The 26,609-nt window shown below is 37.7% G+C and overlaps 1 protein-coding gene across 2 annotated transcripts in view; it reads right to left on the bottom strand.

Annotated features, from left to right (window-relative positions):
• RAVER2 (ribonucleoprotein, PTB binding 2) overlaps window positions 1-26,609 on the bottom strand; it is a 146,196-nt gene that overhangs the window by 82,973 nt on the left and 36,614 nt on the right. For both annotated transcript variants that reach the window (XM_069593758.1, XM_069593767.1), the window contains exons 3-4: window positions 12,051-12,520; window positions 8,855-9,046 (exon numbers count right to left, since the gene is read on the bottom strand). In XM_069593758.1, coding sequence (XP_069449859.1) covers window positions 8,855-9,046; window positions 12,051-12,520 — 662 coding nt within the window. The remainder of the gene's footprint in view (window positions 1-8,854; window positions 9,047-12,050; window positions 12,521-26,609) is intronic.

Genomic DNA, 26,609 nt, shown 5'->3' with positions numbered 1-26,609 from the left:
TAATAAACACAACTTGTTTTATTTCTAGTCATACACTTGTATACATTCTACCACAATTCCTAATTATAAGAAGATACTCTAAGATATGAGCTTCTCTGGTAGCTCAGCTGGTAAAAAAAAATCTGCCTGCAAGGCGGGAGACCTGGGTTTGATCCTTGGGTAAGGAAGGTCCCGTGGAGAAGGGCATGGCAAGCCACTCCAGTATTCTTGCCTGGAGAATCCTTATGGACAGAAGAGCCTGGTGGGCAGTGGTCCATGGCGTCACAAAGAGTTAAACACGACTGAGCAACTAAGCACAGCACAACATTCTAAGATATTCATGCAATATACACCAAAATCCTCATAGACTGTTTCAGTGAAATAGAAATTGGCTTTAAGAGAACTAAAAATTTAGTCAGATAAATCTCTTCATGCAAGGGGCAAGATATCAAAGCAAAAGTGAAGTCGCTCAGTCGTGTCCGACTCTTTGCAACCCCATGGATTGTAGCCTACCAGGCTCCTCCTGCCATGGGATTCTCCAGGCAAGAGTACTGGAGTGGGTTGCCATTTCCTTCTCCAAGGGAATCTGAATTTACTAACAGGGAGGTAACCTGACACAATATGAATACTTTGATACTACAGAAGAACCTTACTATAATGTTGATCTAAAGTTTAATAATGTGGGATGCTTTACAAAGCAATATTTTCTTATAATTAGGTCTTGATTCATTAATCTTCTAATATGAAACAAAGATGGATGGGCTTTATATACATATAACTGGGTAGCTATGACATTGTAAATATATGACATTGTTAATATATGACATTGTTCTCAGTTTTTAAAAACCAGCTCTCCTTATCCATCCTCTAGCCTCTCAACGTCTACACACTCACATACAAGGAAGCTAATCGCCACCCTGCTACCAAAAGAAATATGCAATCACAGAACAAAGTAACTAGACACCTGGAAAATGCAGCCACAAAAACTAAAGGCAACAAACCAAAGCACCTATAAGAGACGATAGGAAATAGTAAGAATGTTAACTAAACAAAGCAGATATCCTAAAAAAATGTAACCGATTTTTATTGGTAACATGAATCATGGAGAAGCAGTTATAAAGAACAACCAATTAGAAATATGATGTACAAAAAGCACAACTGTTTGGGAAAAAATAATAGCAGCCATCACTTACTGTATACACTTGGCATTGTTCTAAGCCTGTTACATGGACTAAATCACTTAATGCCCCAAAGCAACTCATCAGGGTTGGTATTATACCCCCATTCTATAGGTAAGGGAACTGAAGAAATGCATAAAGAATTATTCTTAACCTCGACTCTGTTCTTTAATAGATATATTAAATAGTAGGATATATGTGACTGAAAAACAAAATAGTGATCTGAAAGGTCAGGTCAGATAAAGATCAAAGAATATATGAGCAAAGGATAAAGCAGGAACTGACAACAAAATAAAATGGCAATGAAAAATGCAAACAAAACAAAAGAAAAAACCAAGGCAATGGAGAGACTGCAAGTCTGAATATCTACATAGAAGGAGTATCTGAAGGATTACAAATGATGGAAATCTTTGAAGAAATAATGTCTGAGAATTTCCCAGAATTCAAAAAAAACTCAAGACCGCAAAATGAAAGGGTTCCAATTACGATACAGAAAAAAACACACCTGCTCATATTTTTTGGCATGAAATGAGGAACATCAAAGCCCTGCCCATCCCCAATAGTAAAAACTTCCAGTAAGGAAGAACATATCTCAAAAAAAAAAAAATCCCAAAACAAAACAAGAAGCAGATTAATATCATCTTCATTCTCAAAGTATCATCACTGGATTTAAGAAAGCAACAAATTAATATTTTCAAAGTGTTGCAGGAAAAAAATCTTTGAATCTAGATTTTTTTATTCAGCTAAGCTATTAAATGTGGAAAAGAAATAAAAAATATTTCCAGCCATACACAGTCTCAAAAGTTTTTACTACATGCATATCCTTTCTGAAAATAAGAATAAATGCATGACATTACATGATATGTGGAAATAAAGATATGTAATACTGTAGCTAATTTGAATCATGTATACAAAAACCAAGACCATATAAACAAGCAAAAACATTAAGGTTGGGAATTGAATGGCAGTCCAGTGGTTAGGACTCAGTGCTTTCACTGCCATGACCTGGGTTCAGTCCCTGGTCAGGGAACTGAGATCCTGCAAGCTGCATGGTATGATGCCCACACCCCCCCACCCCCGCAAAAAAAAGAAAAAAAAAAAACACAAATTAAGGGAATCTTAAAGATGTATTTTATGTATTCTCAATATGGTGGTAGGTGGAATAGAAGGAAGCAGCAGGATGGAATTTAGAATGAACTATGTGGGAAGGAAGAAAGAGATACTGATCAGCCTTGGGTGTTAATAAGCTAGGAATAATCATCCATAGGATAAAACAAAACATATCACTCTTAAAGCAGAAGAAAATTCTAATTTATTCAATAGTAAATGGGAAACAAAAATAAAGGAAAAAAGTTTAAAGACAACATGACAAGTGTTAGCAAATAGATCAGAGGTTCCTCAAAAAATTGAAACCAGAACTACCATATGACCCAGCAAGTCAGCTTTAGGTATTTATCCAAAGAAGCAAAAACCTAACTCATACTACCCTAACTACCATATGACCCAGCAAGTCAGCTTTAGGTATTTATCCAAAGAAGCAAAAACCTAACTCATACTACCCTAACTACCATACGACCCAGCAAGTCAGCTTTAGGTATTTATCCAAAGAAGCAAAAACCTAACTCATACTACCCTAACTACCATACGACCCAGCAAGTCAGCTTTTAGGTATTTATCCAAAGAAGCAAAACCCTAACTCATACTACCCTAACTACCATACGACCCAGCAAGTCAGCTTTAGGTATTTATCCAAAGAAACAAAAACCCTAACTCAAAAAGATATACGGACCCCTATATTCATTGTTGCATTATTTACAATAACCAAGACATGAAAACAGCATAAGTGTCCTAAAAATTGATGAATGGGTAAAGAAAACGTGGTGAAAGTGAAGTCGCTTGCTGCTGCTGGTGCTGCTAAGTCGCTTCAGTAGTGTCTGACTCTGTGCGATCCCATAGATGGCAGCCCACCAGGCTCCCCCGTCCCTGGGATTCTCCAGGCAAGAACACTGGAGTGGGTTGCCATTTCCTTCTCCAATGCATGAAAGTGAAAAGTGAAAGTGAAGTCGCTCAGTCGTGTCCGACTCTTAGCGACCCCATGGACTGCAGCCTACCAGGCTCCTCCGTCCATTAGTCATGTCCAACTCTTTGAAACCTCATGTACTACAGTCTGCCAGGCTCCTCCATCCATGGAACTTTCCAGCCAAGGATACTGGGGTGGGTTGCCATTTCCTTCTCCAGGGGATCTTCCTGACCCAGGGATCGAACCCAGGTCTTCCGCACTGCAGGCGGATTCTTTACCATCTGAGCCACGAGGGAAGCCCTGGTGAAAATGTGGTATGTATATGTATATAGACAATGGAGTATTATTCAGCCACAAAAAGAATGAAATCTTGTCATTTGTAACAAAACGGATGAACTTGGAGGGCATTATGCTAAGCGAAATAAGTCAGACAGAGAAAGACTAATACTGTATGACCTCACTTATATGCGCAATCTTAAAACAGAAACAAACCAAGACCACAGATATAGAGAACAGATTGACGGCTGCCAGAGGGACTGGGTGAAGAGTGAGTGAAATGGCAAAGGGGGTGAAAAGCACAAAGTCTAGTGTTGAGACAAGTCCTGAGAATTTAATGTACAGCACAGTGACTGTGACTACCATTCACAATACTCTACTGCATATGTGAAGGCTGACTACCATTCACAATACTCTACTGCATATGTGAAGGCTGACTACCATTCATAATACTCTACTGCATATGTGAAGGCTGACTACCATTCATAATACTCTACTGCATACGTGAAGGCTGACTACCATTCATAATACTCTACTGCATATGTGAAGGCTGACTACCATTCATAATACTCTACTGCATATGTGAAGGCTGACTACCATTCATAATACTCTACTGCATACGTGAAGGCTGACTACCATTCATAATACTCTACTGCATATGTGAAGGCTGACTACCATTCATAATACTCTACTGCATACGTGAAGGCTGACTACCATTCATAATACTCTACTGCATATGTGAAGGCTGACTACCATTCATAATACTCTACTGCATATGTGAAGGCTGACTACCATTCATAATACTCTACTGCATATGTGAAGGCTGCCAAGAGACAGATCCTAAAAGTTCCCAACACAAGAAAAAAAAATCTGTAATTATGTGTGGTGATGGATGCTAACTAGTCTTACTGAGGTGATCGTTTCACAGTATATGTAAATACTGAATCATTGGATGTTCACCTAATATAATGCTGTGTGTCAATTATATATCAAAAGAAACCTATATCAGGAGAATAGCTTTTAAAAATTCTTAGGTAGCTATAACCTGGGGAAAAACTATTAATTAAGCTAAAAGGAAATCATTAAAAAATTGAAACATTCATAATATAAAATTTATGACACATAGTTATAGCATTAGTTACAGAAGTAAACGTACTTTAACTACATTCATCAGGAAACAACATAGGTTGAAAACAGATGAGCTAACTACTGATATTAATAAAGATGGGAGAGAAAGAGTAAGTCCAAAGAAAGAAGCAAGAAGATTATAAAGACAGGGCAAGAATATGCAACAGATAGAAAAAACAAATAATAAACAAAAACTATTTCTTTGAAAGGCAAAACAGTCTGCAAGACTAACTGGGGGAAAGAAAATGCAAATAAATAAGACATACAATGAAAAAAGATTAGACATGACACATTTAAAAAATAAAATTTTATAAATAGCTATGCGTCAATAAATTTTAAAACTCAGACTAAGTGGATAAATTTGTAGACTATAATCAAATGCCACATATACCACACAGAGAAAAATAAACTAATATATCTGATATTCACAGAAGAAACTTAAGTGCTAATCAATGATTTTCTTCTGGGAGAGACATAAGGATTAGGTGCACATGGTTTCATAGATGAGCTCTCTCAAACTTTCAAAGAACAGAAAATCCCTACTACATACAAACTGATCCATGAATAGAAAGAAAAGAAGGAGAGGTTCAGAGAAAAAAACACTTAATGAGGTCAATGTTCTCTCAATTTCAAAACTAAGCAAAAATGCTACCCCCAAATTTAAGCATTTCCACTCATGAGTACCTCTGCACATATAACAAATATTATCCAATAAAATCAAACAATACATAGGAAAAATAATCTTATCAATGAGGATTCACAACACAAAGATAGTATAACATTAGAAAAGTCTATCAATGTAATTCAGCACTTTAATGAACTTAGGGAGAAATCCCATAATTATCCCAACAGTTGTAGAAATATTCTGATAAAGTTCAATGCCAATTTGAACACATAAGAAAAAAAATCAATGCAGTACATTACTTTTAAGGCTGAGAAAAATTTAAGATTTCTCACTGTTACTAATATCTAATCATGATATCTATTAAAGGTCCCATGAAGGGCTGTTTACTATGGTGAGGAATTGAACTTACGCACACATTAAAGAATATTAAGCAAGAGAATGACATAATTTGGTTTGAGGATGAGAAAGATCACTTTTGTGGCACTGTAGAAGATGGATTAGAATAGGAAAGACTAATGACATGGCAATCATATAGCAGGTTATTCAAATCATCAAGGTGAGAAAAATTAGATCCTGAGTAAAGTAACAAAGATGCTGACAAGTCCCAAGGATTTAGTAGATATCAGGATGTGGAACTGAAAGACTTGCTAAGATTCTTGGCATTCTGAACTGGAGAGTAGATGAAGATCAATCATGATTGGGTTTTTAGTTTGAATGAACTGATGCCACACACAGATATTAGAGCACAGAGAAATGCAAGTCCCAGGGAAAAACAGTATCCTTTTGGAAATGCTAAAATTGAACTATTCATATAACATAAAAAGGGGATATCTACTAATCATTTTAAAATACAGATTTAGTGCTTTAGAACAATTTGGTTCAAAAATATAAGAGTAGGAATCATCACTGATAGGCAATAACTGAAGCCACTGGAGTGATGAAGGAACAAAGTGAGGGAGCCTAGTACAGAGGTCTACTGATAGTGTCCCTCTGGGAAAAAGAAGAAAAGGATGGAACAATTAGACAGAGAGGAAAAGGATGGTAGGTGGAATTCAAGGCAGTAGGCAGTTGGTTTTAAATGCTGCAAAGATACAATAGTGTAAAGTAATTAGCCTTCAATTAAAATAAATAAATTTATATTAAAAATAATAAAATTAATGCTGCAAAGAAACCAGGCAAAGAAAGACTGAAAAGTACCTATGTGACTTGATTACAAAATTCCTGTCAATCTTAAAGAGAACAGATTCACTTAATAGTGGAGGCAGAAACTACACTGCATTGGGCTGAGAAGGAAATGAGAAATGGAAAAAAAAAAAAAGGTGACTAGTGGGATCTAACTGTTCAAGAAGCTCCAGTTGTAAGGAAAAAGTATTTCAAAGGCCTGCATCTAGAAAGGAAAAGATTCAAGTGTATTTATAAGCAAATGGGATGGAGGTAGTGAACAACAGGTCAAGTAGAAAGTAGAGGAGGCAGATCCATGAGGATGGGTGGGGGCATGAGCCCCTGCTTTGGTGGGAGGGCAACAGGGCACTCCCTCGATGACAGCAAGGATCTTTGTTTTGTTCACTCAGTTCAGTCGCTCAGTTGTGTCCGACTCTTTGCGACCCCATGGACTGCAGCACGCTGGCTTCCCTGTCCATCACCAGCTCCCAGAGTTTACTCAAGCTCATGGTCATTGAGTCAGTGGTGCCATCCAACCATCTCATCCTCTGTCATCCCCTTCTTCTCCTGCCCTCAGGCTTTCCCCGCATCAGGGTCTTTTCCAATGAGTCAGTTCTTCACATCAGGTGGCCAAGGAACTGGACTTTCAGCCTCAGCATCAGTCGTTCCAATGAACATTCAAGACTGATTTCCTTTAGGATGGACTGGTTGGATCTCCTTGCAGTCCAAAGGACTCTCGAGTCTTCTCCAACACCACAGTTCAAAAGCATCAATTCTTCTGCGCTCAGCTTTCTTTATAATCCAACTCTCACATCCATACCTGACTACCAGAAAAACCATAGCTTTGACTAGACGGACCTTTGTTCACTGGTGAATCCTAAATACCTCTAATACATCTCGTATGTAGCAGGTACCAAGTATTTATGGAATGAATGCTATTAAAGAGAAAAAAGAAATAAAAAGTGGGGCACTCTTGCTCAGGGAGTGTGAGAGAAAGTAAATGAATGAGTCCAGCACATGGCCTGTATATTTCTATAAAGTAGCAGCCACGACCATCAGATAGAAAGAAGGACAAAGACTAGAAAAGAGTGAAGATTTGAGCTAGTTTTGCTGGGGAGTCAGCTATAAAGAATGTCAGACATTTGCAGGAGCACTAAGTCACCTAGTTGTCTGTTTTTCTCCAAGAAGACAGAGTATGCTGACTGCAAAAGTGGGTGACTGGATGGATTCAGACTCAGAAACTCAGCAAATCCAATCCAACCGAGACAACTTGACTAAAGGCAATGAAATTGACAGTGAAAGAATGGCTGAAGTCATGAATTATGCCAGTCAAGGATATGAGGCTCAGAAGAACCTAAGAAGGGAAGGAAAAAACAAAAAGGGAGAAGACATCCAGGACCAGAGGTGAGATCAAAGAATAAGAGGAGGAGGGCAAGTGAAATGACGGTAGGGTACCAGTGAAACCTTTCGTCTCTTCTGCCCTCCTTCCCTCCCCTGATTGTCCTTCTCTCTCCACTTTATTTACAAACCATTTCCAGACTAGGTGATTTCTTGTTGTCTTAACTATGATCTTGTCAATACCTTGTATATATACTTTATAAATTCCCTTTGGAATTTGTAAACTTGACCTCGCTTATCAAGTTCCATCTAAGCTGTGACTGCTCCAGCCCTCCCTCTGCTTGCATCGAGCTACCATCTCACCACACATCTCTACACACTCAGCCTACCTAAACCTCTTCCACTTTTCAAGCATGAAAATTCGTCTCCTCCTACGGCTGGAAAGGTTTTGTCACAACCAGAGTATGTTCAATCACTCATTCTCCCTCCTTGGGGGTGCTAGATTCAGCAAGTAAAAACACAGGGTGCCAGATAAACAATGTTAAATGTAAGTATGTCTCATGCAAAATCTGTGTTCATCTGGCAATCCTATTCTCCACCCCCATAACATTTCAAAATTGTACCTTAACGTTACATTCAAATGTCACCTTTGCAATTCTGAAGTCTTCCCTGGACCCTTCAAAAGTGTGTTTCTTCCTTCATTTAATCAACGGGTATTTACTATTCTAGGTGCAAGGAGTAAGAAACTGTGAAGCAGGAATAGTTGCTCCCTACAAGGAATTTTCAACCAGAGAAGTAGAGAGGGGAGTAATAAGAGACAGTTCCAATAAAGAAGTCAGTCCCACATGCACACTTATGAACAGTTTTTGAAAAGGGGGGCATGCTGTAATCAAAACCTGCAGAACAGGAACTCAAACATTTACTGACTAAATAAAAATTTCCTCAATTCTTGAGATGAATACACTTTACAAAACACAGTTTCCTCTATTTTACTGACTCCTGGGTTGATTTGGCAGAAGTGTTATTTAGTCAATTAAAAAAAAAGAAGAAGAGTGTCTTCATGTAATAAAAATATAATGGAAGTCCAATCAATGATTAACTAGTTTGGATACTTGAATTTCTCCATGTTTTTAAAAAAGAACAACTTACCACACGTTGAGCTGCTATCAGTGCTGCTAAGGTACTTCGCCCTGGTGCTCCCGGGGCACAGAAGGAAACTTGAACTTTGCTTCCCCTGATGGCCATTCCATCAGCTGCTTGTTGAACCTCTTCCGCATGCTCTGCAGTGCTATATTCAACCACTGCAAAGCCACCAACATAATTACCTTCATCCTGTGCGAGCTGATGTGATACAATCATTAAAAAGGGAATTCTAACATTTAGTTAGAATTTATTTACAAGTATATCATCTGTAAATTCAAGGACAAATGTCTCAAAGCATGATACCGGTGAAAATATTGTATTCCTTTTTTTTCTGAAAATAAAAGTTTACTAGTTGGGTAGGTACAGTCTTTCTAGAAGATGGGAAGATAAGTAAGATTCTGTCAAGCTTCTTTCTGCTTCTTTGAATCTCTGATTTATTTTAAAAGTCAATGTTCAAATGATCATAGTTCCTATGTATTAATATATAGATAATTAATAATCTATAGAAAAATTTGGGGACACAACAATTGAACTTTCTTTAAAATAATTTACCAGATACACAGACTATGAAACCTGTTGAATTTGATCATGTATCTATTTGATCAAATAGATACATTTGATCATGTATCTATACGCATTATCAAGAGAACAAAAGTAGAAGGAACCATATTCAACTTTTATTTCAATATTTTAGGTAGATCCCAGGAATTTGGTCAAGTATACCAAAGTAAACCTTATTTAGGAAATTGTGCCCCAGGTTTGTTTAAAATACAAATGCAGGACATAATCTTTTCCTGAATGTGCCCCAAATAAAATTCTGCAATGCAGAACTCAATTTATTTCCAGTCACCCATGTGTAAGAGTGTAAAGGAAGATACTAAAGCCCCGGATCCATAAAGACTGGTACAAAGAGCAAAAATAAGAAAAACAATGCAACACTAAAAAGTTTCTAAGTGTTGAACATATCTGAATCATCTTAAACACATTTGTATCTAGTGATAAATGTGATAAAATTTAGCTTTGTATGTCTCTGAAGTATAGAAATAGTCCAATAGAAATATCTACAAAACTTCTGTTGGACTTGGCATCTCATAAATTGGCATACAATTCAATCATTTCTTAGTCATTTTTTAGCTTTTTTTCTCTTACTTTTGAAGCTTTTTTGTATATTAGACCAAATTTCTGGTTTTTTCCCTTCTCATGCTTTCTTCCTTTTAAAACTGTCCTCAAATGTCTTTTCCTCCATAAAACATTCTTCCATTCATGTGGGAGAAAGGGAAAATATCTACCTCTTCCAAATATTTCTCCTACAACCTCATTCCTTTTATCCAAACCAAATCTTAAATTTAGATTTGTAAAAGCCATTAGTCCCTTTGGTCCCTTTTGATCATAAGGTAAGAAGACTGTGTCATCCATACAGTCTATGTCAGCCTACCAAATGAGAGAGCCTGAGTTTAACAGATTTACTGGTAAAGATAGTTAAAGTGGCTTTATTAAGCTTTTGAAAATTTCTAAAATGTTTTTATTATTCTTAGTTTATTATATAATCTTCATGCCAAATAAACTATACTATCATTTTAAGTCTTTCAAAAGAAAATATCATTATAGTTTCATAGCACTGGTAATTTTAAAGAGGAATATTTCCATTCAATATGAGAGCCATTCAAATATGTAATGGCATGACTTGTGATCTATTAATAGTTAATTTTCCATTACTTCAAAATATTTTAACAAAAGCTAAATGATCACTTACAATGATTGTAACAAATCTTTTTCTTTTCTAACCAGATGGAGAACAAGACCAGATAACCTAAGTCCCTTCTAACTCCAAGGTTCATAATTCAAATACAAAATGTAAAAAACAGCTTTCCCCTCATATTTGCTTCAAAGGCGTCAACTAACACTACAAAGAATTATGCTTGGCCACAGGATATCGCTGTATAATTCCTAGTATTCAAGAATAGCATATCAATAAGACAATTTTCAATAACTTGGCAAAGATTTGCCACAAAGTATTCTAATTTTTTGAAGCTCCATGGACAGTTTCTTTGATGATTATATTGGGATTGGAAAGGCAGAAATGTAAGAAAAAGTAAGATGTAGCATTAATTTTAATTAAATAAACTATAATAAATTTCAAACTTTCTACTTCAAGAGTAGAGATTCAATACGTGTATGATAACAGAAAAATAAGGGTGAGCAGAGGAAAGATGGGAGATAAGAAGGAGCAAAGGAGGAGAGAATAAAGAGAAGGAAGAAACGAAGGGAAGTGAAAGAGAAAGATTTCATCAGGTACTATAAAAATCTGTATGGGAAGGAGCCATATACAGTATATATTCTTGTCTATTTGGTAGAATTTATTCAATTTTATTCTGATAAAGTACTTGAAAATTCTTATCAGTGTTGTCAGTCTTCAGGGATCTTCTCTAAATGCTTCACTTAGCATGATCCCATTGCTGCTGCTAAGTCACTTCAGTCGTGTCCGACTCTGTGCGACCCCATAGACAGCAGCCCACCAGGCTCCCCTGTCCCTGGGATTCTCCAGGCAAGAACACTGGAGTGGGTTGCCATTTCCTTCTCCAATGCAAGAAAGTGAAAAGAGAAAGTGAAGTCGCTCAGTCGTGTCCGACTCTTTGAGACCCCATGGACCGCAGCCTACCTGGCTCCTCTGTCCATGGGATTTGCCAGGCAAGAGTGCTGGAGTGGGGTGCTATATTAAGACAGAATAAAGCATTCTTTCTACACCATGTAACACTTTTCTGTTTTGCATTATCTCACTCTTCATATGGGATGTACAGTTATTTGCTTATCAGTGTACTCTACAAAACTGTGAGGTATAGAGAGAATATCTTTCTACTTGTTATACTTCTGACATTTAGCAGTATGTTATCTGGCACTGAGAATGTGACAGATCAAATGTGGGTGGATGAAGTGATCAACACATGAATGGTTCAAGAACAGATGGCAGGAGAAGGTGGATGCATTAAGTGACGGGTTTGCTAAGACATAATTACATAAAAACAATATAGTCTGGCCCATCAAGAAAAAAAATTAATTTAAAATTTAACATATTAAAGTGTTCATTACAAACTAAAGTAGAATGAGATTATCCATGGTGATATTTACATAGGTATAATAAATTTGTGAGTGCATGCAGATGCAATATGTAGATATTTTCAAATAATACCTTAAAAATACATACCTGGCAAAACACAGGTTTATGGATACGGGAAAAAAACTGCAACAGCTCCTCTGAATCCCTATAGTCACTAGGGAGTTTATCTATACAAAGGCACTTAGAATGAATGAGCTCTGGGGCCAATAGATTAACATCCATCCACTGTGCAAAGACAGCTGATGCTCCCAACTGTTTACCCAATAGCTCCAATCGAGCCTTTGCAGCAAAGTCCTTTTTCATGTATTCTACAAATCCGTAGCCTTTGGAATGGCCAGTAACTTCACTGTAGACAAGAAAACATCTCTCGACATTCCCATAAGCGCGAACAAGTTCTTCAAACTCTTCTAATGTAAAAGAAGTGGGCAAGTTGGTGATACACAGCAAAGCATCAGTTGGCTGGAGCTGGACTACTAAGTCTTTTCCTCGAAAAGAATATTGATGAAACATCTGAATTGCATTCTGGGCTTGTTCCCCATTCAATAAGGTAACAAAAGCTGGAAGAAGATAAAATGAATGAGTTTTCTGAGCCAGTGTTTTCAAGCTTTTTTAATCATGACCCACAGTAAGAAATAGATTTTATACCTATGCCTCAGTACACATATGTAAGTGCATTAGTAGTTAAATCATGTCTGACTCTTTGCAACCTCATGGATTATAGCTCACCAGGCTCCTCTGTCCATGGATTTCTCCAGGCAAGAATACTAGAGAATGGGCTGCCATTCTCTTTTCTCCAGGGGATCTTTCCAACCCAGGGGTCAAACCCAGGTCTCCTGCCTTGCAGGCAGATTCTTTACTCTCTGAGCCTCAGGGAAGCCCACACATATGAGCATATATATATATTTCTGAAACAAAAGCATCAGGAAGCAAAACACCTATCATGTGTAATGTATTCTGATATTTTCTATTTCATTGTTTTTAAGTGCTGATACTCCCACTTAAACAATTTCATGACCAGTAACTCAAAAAACAGACAACGTATATTAGGAGCCCCACTTCTGGGGGGAGAGGTGATGGTAGTCTTTTTAAACTACACACAGATTTGATATTTTCCATCAATAATATGTGATGCAAAATTTTATGAACTATTCTTTCTTCTCAGACAGTTCTCAAAGGCCCTATTTGATAACAAGAATACCTAAAATATACCTAAAAAATAGGTAATTTTAAAATTATTTTAAAAAGAATACTAAAAGAACAAAGGCATAGCCAAAAGACACCAACATGCCCAGAGGAAGCCAAATCTTTCTCCATCTCACGTACATGTTTCCTTAAAATAAAATTAATTACACTGAAACAATACATACACACACAATTTGTATACTGTTGGGATGAACAATATGGTATGAAAAGACCACAGGATTACGATACTAGACAAGTAGCTTACCTTCAAATCTTGTTTGAATCTAGAACAAACCAAAGGGGGGGAAATGTCCTGTCTACGTAATGGAGTTGTTCCAGCATTAAGCAACAAATAGACATGATAATTTGTAAAATCTAAAACATGATACAAATATAAAATCCTAAATCAATGAAATATCATACACACATGTGTATCTGATAAGATTTTGAGCAATATTATAAGAAAAATTTAAAACCCCAGATAAGAGAAACAACCCAGCACAAACCACAAATTAGAAACACACGGTGCTCTCAACCTTCCTCCCTCTCCCTCTTCTCCCCTCTTTGGAACACACAGTGAAGGTGCCCCGCAGGAGTACCTAACTTACCCAAATGCAAAGCTAACAACATGGCAAACATGCACAGAGCCAGAGAGAAAGAATTTAAACAGCACGGTCAGCCCTGCCCGCCGTCTCACTCGGCCTGCCTTCCCTTAGCGGGTCAGCCCTGCCCGCAGTCTCACTCGGCCTGCCTTCCCTTAGCTGGCCTTAGTGCCCATGTGCCTCTCAGGCTGTGAGCATCTCTCCACAGTGAGTGTGATGCTGATATTGAAAGAATTACATTTTGTATTTAACATGATATCCACATACAAGGAAACTACTTACAGAGGAATAGCTAACTCTTCCAGCACTAGGGGGAAAATGGTTTTGCTGCACTTACTGAGAGATTGTCTCTTGGTTTCTAATAAGCCCACTTGAGTTATTTTGATGCCATGCCTTTCTTTCCTTATGCTGACATAGAATAGCACTTAACGGTATTTCGCTAAAACCAGCAGACAAGTCAACAATCATTTGTACACACTGATTATGTTCATATCTAGCTCATAAGTTCATCTGTTCATATTTGATTTGAATTCTTTGAGTATCTGAAACTGTTAACCATGCCCTTCCTTAACTTCCTTAATAAAGTCCTTCTTGATTTTTTTCATACTTGCCTAAGCACTCCTCCTTCCATTTCCTTTGATATATTTTTCTCCACTCACACCTGTAAGGTAGTAATCCTTAAGGTTCCTTCCTGGCAGAAGCACACACAGTGACAGCCGGTGACTGTACCCAGCAACCCTGAGCCATAAATCCCTGTCTATGCCCCCTTCCCTGGGCACTCACATCCATGCCCATGTGTTCATTTCTCATGTGCCAGGCTCTGTGTTAGGCACTGGAAAGGAGGGGGTCAACAAAACAAGTAAGATCCTTTTCAATAAGGACCCCAGAATCCAATAGAGGATGACAGAATAGACAGAGAGTTAAAAGTATGATATTACCAAGAAGTATGGGGGGCTATGAAAGCAATTAAATAGAGCAAAATGGCTAGTCTGGGGGCTCAGAGAAAACCTCTTATTCTCTTGTCAACTCTCAAAACTACATTTCTAGTCCTTAGTTCCATATATATTCACATGCTGATTCACACATGATCAAACATAACTCATGATCATCATCCTCTCCATTCCTCTAAAATCTCAACATGGCTCAGCTTCCCTCATTCTCTGTCTTAGCTGCTAGCATCACACTCACAAATGGGAAACCTGGGAATTACCTGAGACCCTATCTGCTTTACCTCTCACTTAAAGAAATCCTCAAATTTTACCCTCCAAATAGGTCTTAGATCCATCCTCTTTCCTTCATTCTTTTAGCTTTTTTTTCCTTCAATGACAATAAAGCAAACTCTCAAAAATGAAAGTTTAATTGTGTCTGTCTACTGCCTAAAATGCAACAATTTAGTATCAAAAAGGAAGCCAAGACACAGGATAGTTATCGTGCCCTACCAGGCCCTTTTGATCTGACGCCAGCCTCATTAACTGTCAAACTTCCCTTCCCTACCACACTTCTTTATTCTCCATGACACTGAGTTGTTTGTAGTTCTCTAGGTATCACCTTGTTCAAGCATCTGTACATGTCATTCCCTTGCCTACAAGATCTCTCCCATATCTTCAGCCACTCAAATCTTTTAGTTGCCTTTCAAAGTCAGCCCAGGGGTTAATGTGTCATGATCTCCAGGAAGCATTCTCTGATACTCTCTTCCAGTTAGTTAATCCTTGTTTTACTACCCCTCTGTATTTTGACATTGGCTGGATTATTGCACACATCACAATGTATTATAATCTTTGTTTAGATGTTTGTTATCCTATCAACTGTGAGATCCCTAGAATATATCTCCATCAGCTATCATACTGTCAGACACACAGTGGAGCCTGTGTGTCAGCTGAATGGATGAATGTATACATGCACAGATTAACTAGTACATTTTAAAACTGACAACTTCTCATTTTCCTTTTCTTAGGTATCTGCATTTGCTCAACCCAAATAAGAATTTATATAGAATGTGGTAGAATTTATATAACATAATAAAGCAAATTTAAAACTCCAGGCAGTAGGGAAAAGAGGTCATTGATTCTCTTCTATAGTTTCTTACATTTCTTTTCAAGGCCACAAAGTCTCTAAAAAAAAAAGCCCAACTTTTTTCACATCGACCCTGTGGAAGTGGAAGATGTCACCCTACAGAGAAAACACTATAAGGCATTTGGAAATTAGTTCTGTTTCCATTTTCCTACCAAAATTTTAAGATTCAACCTTGGTCCCAATCCTTTCACAAGTCACAATTTTATTTATCCTTTGCCATGGCTGCTCTACTAGTTAAATTTATTATTTGCACAAATTTGATGGCAAGCTGCAAAAACTTCTTTCTCTCATTCAGTTCAGTTGCTCAGTCGTGTCCAACTCTTTGCGATCCCATGAACTGCAGCACTCCAGGCCTCCCTGTCCATCACCTACTCCCAGAGTTTACCCAAACTCATGTCCATTGAGTTGGTGATGCCATCCAACCATCTCATCCTCTGTCGTCCCCTTCTCCTCCCGCCCGTAATCTTTCCCAGCATCAGGGTCTTTTCCAATGAGTCAGCTCTTCACATGAGGTGGCCAAAGTACTGGAGTTTCAGCTTCGACATCAGTCCTTCCAATGAACACCCAGGACTGATCTCCTTTAGGATGGACTGGTTGGATCTCCTTGCAGTCCAAGGGACTCTCAAGAGTCTTCTCCAGCACCACAGTTCAAAATTCAATTCTTCAGCACTCAGCTTTCTTCACAATCCAACTCTCACATCCATACATGACTACTGGAAAAACCATAGCCTCGACTAGATGGACCTTTGTTAACAAAGTAATGTCTCTGCTTTTTAATATGCTGTCTAGGTTGGTCATAACTTTTCTTCCAAGGAGTAAGCATCTTTTAATTTCATGGCTGCAATCACCATCTGCAGTGATTTTGGAGCCCCCAAAATAAAGTCAGCCACTGTTTCCCCATCTATTTCCCATGAACTGATGGGACCAGATCTCCATGATCTTAGTTTTCTGAATGTCGAGCTTTAAGCCAACTTTTTCTCTCTCCAGTTTCATCAAGAGGTTCTTTAGTTTTTTACTTTCTGCCATAAGGGTGATACCATCTGCATATCTGAGGTTATTGATATTTCTCCCGGCAATCTTGATTCCAGCTTGTGCTTCATCCAGCCCAGGATTTCTCATGATGTACTCTGCATATAAGTTAAATAAACAGGGTGACAATACACAGCCTTGGCGTACTCCTTTTCCTATTTGGAACCAGTCTGTTGTTCCATGTCCTGTTCTAACTGTTGCTTCCTGACCTGCATACAGATTTCTCAAGAGGCAGATCAGGTAGTCCGGTATTCCCATCTCTTTCAGAATTTTCCACAGTTTATTGTGATCCATACAGTCAAAGGCTTTGGCATAGTCAATAAAGCAGAAATAGATATTTTTTCTGGAATTCTCTTGCTTTTTCAGTGATCCAGCGGATGTTGGCAATTTGATCTTTGGTTCCTCTGCCTTTTCTAGAACCAGCTTAAACATCTGATGTATCCTATTCTAAAACAATTATTTCTTCTTATCTATAACAGAAAGCTCAGATTTTAAGGTTTATAACTGCAGCCACTTTTATTAAACTATTATTATCTGTTTCCTCAAACACCACCATAGGTAATGAAATTCAAGGCAATGTCATTTAATATAATTACTGAGCTTCTTCCCTTATTCTAGTGGGTGATTCAGGCTTTGTAGTATACACCTGTAACTTAACAGTTACCATCAAATGATATTGATCTTTCCGCATATAGTCCAAAAACTTTACAAAGCACACTTTCATTCCTCCCCTCTCAATCTTTGTATTGTTGTCATGCATTTTATTTCTACAGGTGTTATAACCTCCACAATAGTGTTATTATTTTTGCTTTAAACCATTATCTTTTAAAGAGAACTGAATAGTAACAAAACAGTTTTTATACACACACAGAAAACATCTGATATTCTTCATTTTTGTGTGTAGATCCAGATTTCCATCTAGCACCATTTTCTCCCTGCTTAAAGGACTTCTTTAAATACTTCTTATAAAGCACGTCTGATGGTAATTAATTCTTTCAGCTTTTATATGATTAAAAAATATCTTCATTCATCCTTACTTTTAAAATATATTTTTGGTGGGTAAATAATTCCGTGGGATATTTTTGATGTATAAATGACAAAATAACATTATATTAGTTTCAGGTGTTTAATAATTCAATATTTGTACATATTGTGAAATAAGTCTAGTTAACATCTGTCACCATACATAATTACAAAAATTCAGGGGCAAGGGATGAGAATTTTTAAGATCTACTTCCTTAACAATTTTCAAATATACACTACAGTACTGTTATTTGTAGTAATCATGCTATACATGATATCCCCATGACTTATTTTATATGGAAATTTGTACCTTATGACTCTCCTAACCCATTTCACCCCATCCCTAGCCTCTGGCTGTATCTATGAGCTCAGGGTTTTTTGGTTTTGTTCTAGATTTCACCTATAAGTGAGGTCACACAGTATTTGTATTTCTCTGACTTATTGCACTTAGCATAATGCTCTCAAGACCCATCCATGTTATCACAAATGGTTAGATTCCATTCTTTTTTAAGGCTGAATGATATTCCATTGTCTACGCATATATGACATCTTCCTTATCCATTTATCAGTAACCACTTAGGGAGTTTTCATGTCTTGCCTATAGTAAATAACACTGCAATGAGCATGGGGGTTCCTATATCTTTTTGAAATAATGTTTTTAATTCCTTCAAATTAGTATCCCAGAGTGGAATTGCTGGACAATATGGTAGTTCCATTTTTAATTTTTTGAAAGACCTCCATTCTGTTTCCCATAGTGACTGCATCAATTTCCATTCCCACCAATAATGTACAAGGGTTCCCTTTATTCCTTCTCTCCCACACTTATTCTTGCTTTTTTGATAACAGGTATATTCTAACAGGTGTGAGGTGATATATCACTGTGGTTTTGACTTGCATTTCCCTGATGATTAGTGATATTGAACACCTCTCCATGAATCTGTTGCCCACCTGTATGCCTAATTTAGAAAAATGTCTCTTTAGATATCCTCTGCCAGGTTTTTAATTAGATTATTCTTTTGCTATTGAGTTGTATGAGTTCTTTATGTATTATGGATAATTAGCTCCTTATCAGATATAATTTGCAAATATTTTCTCCCATTAAGTAGGGTGGTGGTGGTGCTATGCTAGTCATTCAGTCATGTCTGACTCTTTGCGACCCCACGGACTGCAGCATGCCAGATTCCCTGGCTTTCATCATCTCTCAGAGTTTGCTCAAACTCATGTCCATTGAGTCAGTGATGCTATCCAACCATCTCATCCTGTCACCCCCTTTTACCCCAGCCCTCAATCTTTCCCAGCATCAGGGTCTTTTCCAATGAGCTGGTTTTTCACATCAGGTGGCCAAAGTAACGAGCTTCAGCTTCATCCATCAATCCTTCCAATAAATATTCAGGGTTGATTTCCTTTAAGATTCAGTAGTGTGGACAATGTTAATTCTTCCAGTTCATGACCATGGAATACTTTGTTTATTTGTGACTTCTTCAGTATCTTTCATAAATGTCTTAATAATTTTATTAAGTGATCTTTTTTTTTAATCTTTTTTCTTTCAGCAAAGAAAGAAAAGATGTTGCCCCATGGTCTTCTCATTTGTATTGTTTCCAATAAATATGCAGTCATATTTATCTTTTTCCATCTAAACATACCATGTCCCTGGTGGGGAGAGCTGTTTTTAAGATTTTCTCTTTATCACTAATTACAAGTAAGTTGATTACAAATGTACCTTATTGTAGGTTTTTCATGTTTTATGCTTAAGGTTGGTTAAGCTTTGAGGATCTCTGGGTTCAGGACAAATATGGAAAATTTTCAGCTAGTAATTCTTTAAATGTCTTTTCTGTGTTACTTTCTCTCTCATACAGAGACTCCATTACTCCCATATTAGGCTTTGAAGTTGGCCCATAGTTCATGGATAACTCTGTTCATGTTTCACAGTCTTTTCTCCTGTTTCATTCCGGCCGTTTCCACGTATTCACATTCACTGATCTGATCCTCTGCAGTGTCTACTCTAATCCCATCTACCCATCCTGTTTTTCCTCCCAGAAACTGTAGTTTTCATTTCTAAAAGTGTGGATTAAGTATGTTTAACATCTTCCATCCTCTATTTAATATGTTCAACTTTTACTATAAATTCTTGTACATATGAAACAGTTATAACCTGTTTAATTCCAGGTCAGTTTTTATTGATTTCTCATTATGGGCTGTACTTTTCTGCTTCTTTGCCGTACCTGGTCATTTTTAATTGGAGATCAGACACTAAATTTCTGCCTTGTTGGGTACTGGATGTTTTTATATTCAAACAAATATTCTTGAGGTTTTTTTTCTGGGTCGTGGTTAAGTTATCAGGAATGAGCTTGATCCTTACAGGTCTCACTTTAAAATTTTTAGCATTGTTAGTCTAGAGTTAATTTTCTCCACTTGAAACAAAACATTTTTGAATATTCTTTCTGATCAACCATGAATCATGATGTCTATCATCCTAGCTGGTAGGAACAGCACCATTCCTGGCTAAAAGTGAGCTGTAAAGCCTTTGTCAATATTTTTAACATTGAAGTTGAACATAACTTACAAACCCAGTAACTCACTTGTGGAGAAACCACTGCAATGTCTATCAGAAGAAAGTAAAGGCATACTCATTGCAGTATTTTTTGAAATGCTGGAAAAGTTAAAGCTTCCTAAATGCCTATCAGTAATGAACAGATTTATCAGTGGTGATAAATTCACAGGACAGAATAATATGTAGTAGTTTAAATCAATGAACTAAAGCTATATGTACAATGCCACATCTGGTCATTTAGTTGCTAAATGAAAAATATAGAATACCATTTATGTTGTTGAAAAAACACCAAGTACAACACTGTTAACTTTACATATAGTAGAATTTCCGGCATTAGTTGGGATGCTTTGATAAGAAACCACTTCACAATTTCAAAGACTTAACAAAACAAAAGGGTTTCTCCTCCTTGTTCATCATGCATATCCCATGCTGAAAGGAAGGAAAGAGGCTTTGCTCATAGCCACTCTGGGACTGTGTTTAAAGAGGACATATAACCTTCCTCAATCACTTTAGCAAGTTGTGGGGTGAGCAGTCAATCACATGCTAGCTCTGAAATCTTCTACCTGGAGGGGATACGTGTCACTTTCACTGCACTTCATTCATCGAAAGCCAAATCACATGTCCACTGGTAACTTCAAAGAGAGACAGGGAAGCACTATTTACCCTATGGCAGGAACAAAAAGAATCTGTGAACAGCTCTAATAACTACCACGATGGAATGGCACAGATGGAAAGTGTGCACCAAATTCTTTGGTGCTTGCCCTTTGGCAAGGAGGGATGGAGGGAATGGAGTCAGAGAGAGGTAAAAACTTGATTTCATTTTTAACTGTAGTGTTCTTTTCTATGTTTCTAAGTCACAAAAAACAAGTGCAGAATTTCTTATCATACTATCAGAGGTATTCACTTAATAGTACTACATTAGGGCTCTAGCATCTATATAATATTTTAATGACAAAAATACTTCAAAGTCTTTTTAAATTGAAGTATAATCAACACATAAAATCAGTTTCAAGTATCTAACACAATAGGGTTCCCCCATGGCTCAAAGGTAAAGAATCCATCTGCAATGCAGGAGCCACAGGGTCAAACCCTGGGTCAGGAAGATCCCCTGGGGCAGAGCACAGCAACCCACTCCAGTATTCTTGCCTGGAGAATCCTATGGACAGAGGAGCCTGGTGGGCTACAGTCCATGGGGTTGCAAACAGTCTCCTGCATCTCCTGCATTGAAAGCAGGGACTCCTGCATCGCACTGGGGTAGACCCAATGCAGGGGACACAGGTTCAATCCCTGCTTGAGGAATTAAGATCCCACATGCTTTGGGGCAACTAAGCACTGGGGCAACCCATGCACTGTAACTAAAGAAGACCCCATGTGCTGTAACTAGAGAAAGCCTATACTGCAGTGGAGACCCAGTGCAGCCAGAAAAAAAACCCTGCTAATTTGGGAGTCAGTATCACGACTTAGCGACTAAACACCCCCCACACACACATACATATGATAGTTATATCATCCTTCAGACATCAGTATCACGACTTAGCGACTAAACACCACACACACACACACACACACACACACACACACACACACGATGGTTATATCATCCTTCAGACATTTCTTTACTTTTTTGTCATCTCAAAGAGATGTTTTTAAATATTTACATAGCATATGTACACAGAGAAAACAATCTAGTTTAGGCTTTTAATGTCAGATATAAAACATGCAGAAAAATTAAACAATTTTCCCAATTTGTATAACTAAAGGTCAAATTACATAATCTATTCACTAAGTCCAATAATATATTATTAAAAATGAACAATACTAAGCAAATTCAAAACACTCATTAAAATGTTATAACATTAGGACATTCATTATAAAGCTTCATAAAGCTCTGGCAATATTATATATATATTTTAAAAACCTAGGAAAATTCCATTTTTTGCCTAACATTTTATTGAGGTATAGTTGATTTACAATATTATATCATTTTATGTATATGTCAGTGATTCAAATGTTCACAGATTATATTCCATTTAAATTATTATAAAATATTGGCTACTTCCCTGTGCTGTATAATGTATCTTTATAGCTTACTTTATGTGTAATAGTTTGTACCTCTTAATCTTCTACCCTTATCTTGCCCTTCCCTGTTTCCTCTCCACACTGGTAACCACTAGTTAGTTCTCAATATCTGTGAGTCTGTTTCTGCTTTGTCATATTCATTTATCTTTAGATTCCACATATAAGCAATAACATACAGTATTCATCTTTCTCTGTCTGACTTATTTCACTAAGCACAAGACCCTGCAGGTCTAGCCATGTGGCTGCAAAAGGCAAAATTTCGTTCTTTTTTTATGGCTGAATAGTATTGCATTGTGTGTGTGTATATATATATATTTGGCGGGGGCGGGGGGAGGGGGGCTCCAAAATCACAGCAGATGGTGATTGCAGCCATGAAATTAAAAGACGCTTACTCCTTGGAAGGAAGTTATGACCACCCTAGATAGCATATTCAAAAGCAGAGACATTACTTTGCCGATTAAGGTCAGTCTAGTCAAGGCTATGGTTTTTCCAGTGGTCATGTATGCATGTGAGTTAGACTGTGAAGAAAGCTGAGCACCGAAGAATTGATGCGTTTGAACTGTGGTGTTGGAGAAGACTCTTGAGAGTCCCTTGGACTACAAGGAGATCCAACCAGTCCATTCTAAAGGAGATTGGTCCTGGGTGTTCTTTGGAAGGAATGATGCTGAGGCTGAAACTCCAGTACTTTGGCCACCTCATGTGAAGAGTTGCCTCACTGGAAAAGACTCTGATGCTGGGAGAGATTGTGGGCAGGAGAAGGGGACAACAGAGGATGAGATGGCTGGATGGCATCACTGACTTGATGGACGTGAGTCTGAGTGAACTCCAGGACTTGGTGATGGACAGGGAGGCCTGGCGTGCTGCGATTCCTGGGGTTGCAAAAAGTCAGACAAGAGTGAGTGACTGGACTGAACTGGGTGTGTGTGTGTGTGTGTGTGTGTGTGCGCGCGTGTGCGTGTGTGTGCAACTGAACTGAACTGGGGGTGTGTGTGTGTGTGTGCGCGACTGAACTGAACTGGGTGTGTGTGTGTGTGTGTGTACCACCTCTTCTTTATCTATTCATCTGTTGATGGATGCTTAGGTTGCCTCATACTTGGCTACTGTAAATAGCACTGATATGAACATTGGGGTGTATGTATCTTTTTGAATTAGTGTTTTCACTTTATTTAGCCAGGAGTGGAGTTGCTAACTATATGGTAGCTCAATTTTTAGTTTTATGAGGAACCTCCACACTGTTTTCCAGAGGTTGCACCAATTTACATTGGTGTAAATCCAAATCCCCAACATTGTATGAGAGTGCCTTTTCATCATATTTCTGATGTTTTTTTGTTTTTTTTTAAAAATAATAGTCATATTGACAAGTACAAGGTGATATTTCATTGTGGTTTTGATTTGTAGTTCTCTGAAGATTAGCAATGCTAAGCATCTTTTCACTTGTCTCTTGGCCACCTGTATGTCTCCCTTGGAAAATGTCTATTCAGGTCTTCTGCCCATTTTAATTGGATTGTTTAGTTTTTTTGATATTGAGTTATATGAGCTGTTCATATATTTTGAATATTAACCACCTATCAGTCATATCATTTGCAAATATTTCTTCCATTCGGTAGGTTGTCTTTTCGTTTTATCAATGGTTCCCTCCTCTATGCAAAAGCTTTTAAGTTTAATTAGGTCCCATTTGTTTATTTTTCCTTTTGCTTCCTTTGCTTTAGGAGGGATAGCCAAAAAAAAAAAAAATACTGCTATAGGATTTATATCAAAGAATGTTCTGCCTATGTTGTCTTCTAGGATCTTATGGTTTCCAGTCTTACATTTAGATTTTTAATCCATTTTAATTCTTTATGTGGTATGAGAAAATGTTCTAATTTCATTTTTTTACAAGAGCTGTTCAGTTTTCTGAGCATTTCTTGAAGAGACTATCAAATTCATTGATGAGTTTTTGGTGGCATCTTTAGAAATCTCTATGGATAACAGGTGTCATCTGTTTTACTTCTCCCTTTCTAATTTGGGTTTTTCTTCTTTTTATTGTCTGACTGCTGTGGCTAGGACTTCCAATACCATGTTGGATAAAAGTGGCAATAGTGGGCATCCTTGCCTTGGTCTTGATCTTAGAAGAAATGCTTTCAGCTTTTCACCACTAAATATGATGTTAGCCATGGCTTATCAGAGGGCCTTTATTATTTTGAGGCTTGTTCCCTCTATACCCACTTTGTTGAGAGTTTTAACCGTAAATGGATGCTGAATTTTGTTAAAAGCTTTTTCTGCATATTTAGATGGTCATGATTTTTATTCTTCAATTTATTAATATGATTTACCATAATAATTTGCAGATTTTGAACTATGCTTGCATCCCCAAAATAAGCCCTGCTTGCTCATGTTATATGATCTTTTCAATGCATTGCTGATTTCAGTTTGCTGATATTTTGTTGAGGATTTTTACATTCACGTTCATCAGTCATACTGTCTTGTACTTTTCAATTTTTGTGGTATCTTTGTTTTTGTTATCAGGGTGATGCTGGCCTTGTAGAATGAGTTCTGAAGCATTCATTCCTCTGTCATTTTTTTTGAGTAGTTTGAGAAGGATACATGTTAACTCTTCTCCAAACATTTAATAGAAAATATCTGTGAACCCATCCAAACTGGTGCTTTGGATTCTACTTGTGTGTAAAACTTTCAAAGCGAAAGTTTCTCAGTCATGTGCAACTCTCTGTGGCCTCATGGACTATACAGTATACTGCATAGTCCATGGAATTCTCCAGGCCAGAATCCTGGAGTGGATAGCCTTTCCAAGCCCAGGGATCGAACCAGGTTTCCCGCATTGTAGGTAGATTCTTTACCAGCTGAGCCACAAGGGAAGCCCGTAAAACTTTCAATCTCTCCATCAAATCTGAATGAAAGCCTTTCTTGGTATAGTATTCTTGGTTGTAGGTTCTTCCCTTTCATCACTTTAAATATATTGTGCCACTCCCTTCTTGCCTGCATAGTTTCTGCAGAAAAGTCAGCTGATTGCCTTATAGGAGTTTCCTTGTATATAACTTACTATTTTTCCCTTGCTGCTTTTTATACTGTCTTTATTTTTTGCCATTTTAATTACACAGTGTCTTGCTGTGGTCCTCTTTGGGCGGATCCTGTTTGAGACTCTCTGTGCTTCCTATATCTGAATGTTTGTTTTCTTTCTCAGGTTAGGGAAGCTTTTCACTTACTTGTCTTCAAATATGTTCTCTGCCTCTCTCTCTTCTCCTTCTGGGATCTCTATAATGTTAGTGTGCCTGATGTTGTCTCTGAGGTCTTTTAAACCATCTCATTTCTTTTTATTCTTTTTTCTGTTCAGTTCAGTTGCTCAGTTGTGTCCAACTCTTTGTGACCCCATGAATCGCAGCACGCCAGGCCTCCCTGTCCATCACCAACTCCTGAAGTTCACTCAGACTCACGTCCATCGAGTCGGTGATGCCATCCAGCCATCTCATCCTCTGTCATCTCCTTCTCCCCTGCCCACAATCCCTCCCAGCATCAGAGTCTTTTCCAACGAGTCAACTCTTTGCATCAGGTGGCCAAAGTACTGGAGTTTCAGCTTCAGCATCATTCCCTCCAAAGAAATCCCAGGGCTGATCTCCCTCAGAATGGACTGGTTGGATCTCCCTGCAATCCAAGGGACTCTCAAGAGTCTTCTCCAACACCACAGGTCAAAAGCGTCAATTCTTCGGTGCTCAGCTTTCTTCACAGTCCAACTCTCACATCCATACATGACCACTGGAAAAACCATAGCCTTGACTAGATGGACCTTTGTTGGCAAAGTAATGTCTCTGCTTAAGCATCAGTAATTTCTATTCTTGTCTTCCAGCTCACTGATTCATTCCTCTTATCATTTAATCTACTTTTGATCCCTTCTGGTGTAGTAGAAGGAATCCACCATCCTGCTATTCTTTATTTCAGTTACTGCATTCTTTATCTCTGTTTGGTTCTTTTTTAAATTTTCTGATCCTTTGTTAAAAACATCTAACTTCTTACTCTGTATAACCTATCTTCTCCCAAGTTCTCTGATCATCTTTATAATCACTACCTTGACGATTTCTCAAGTAGACTGCCTATCTCCACTTCACATAGCTCTTC

The sequence above is a fragment of the Ovis canadensis genome, chromosome 1 (assembly GCF_042477335.2).
Source record: "Ovis canadensis isolate MfBH-ARS-UI-01 breed Bighorn chromosome 1, ARS-UI_OviCan_v2, whole genome shotgun sequence".
In the NCBI taxonomy this organism is placed as follows: Eukaryota; Metazoa; Chordata; class Mammalia; order Artiodactyla; family Bovidae; genus Ovis; species Ovis canadensis.
This window is presented reverse-complemented; position numbering and strand designations above follow the sequence as displayed.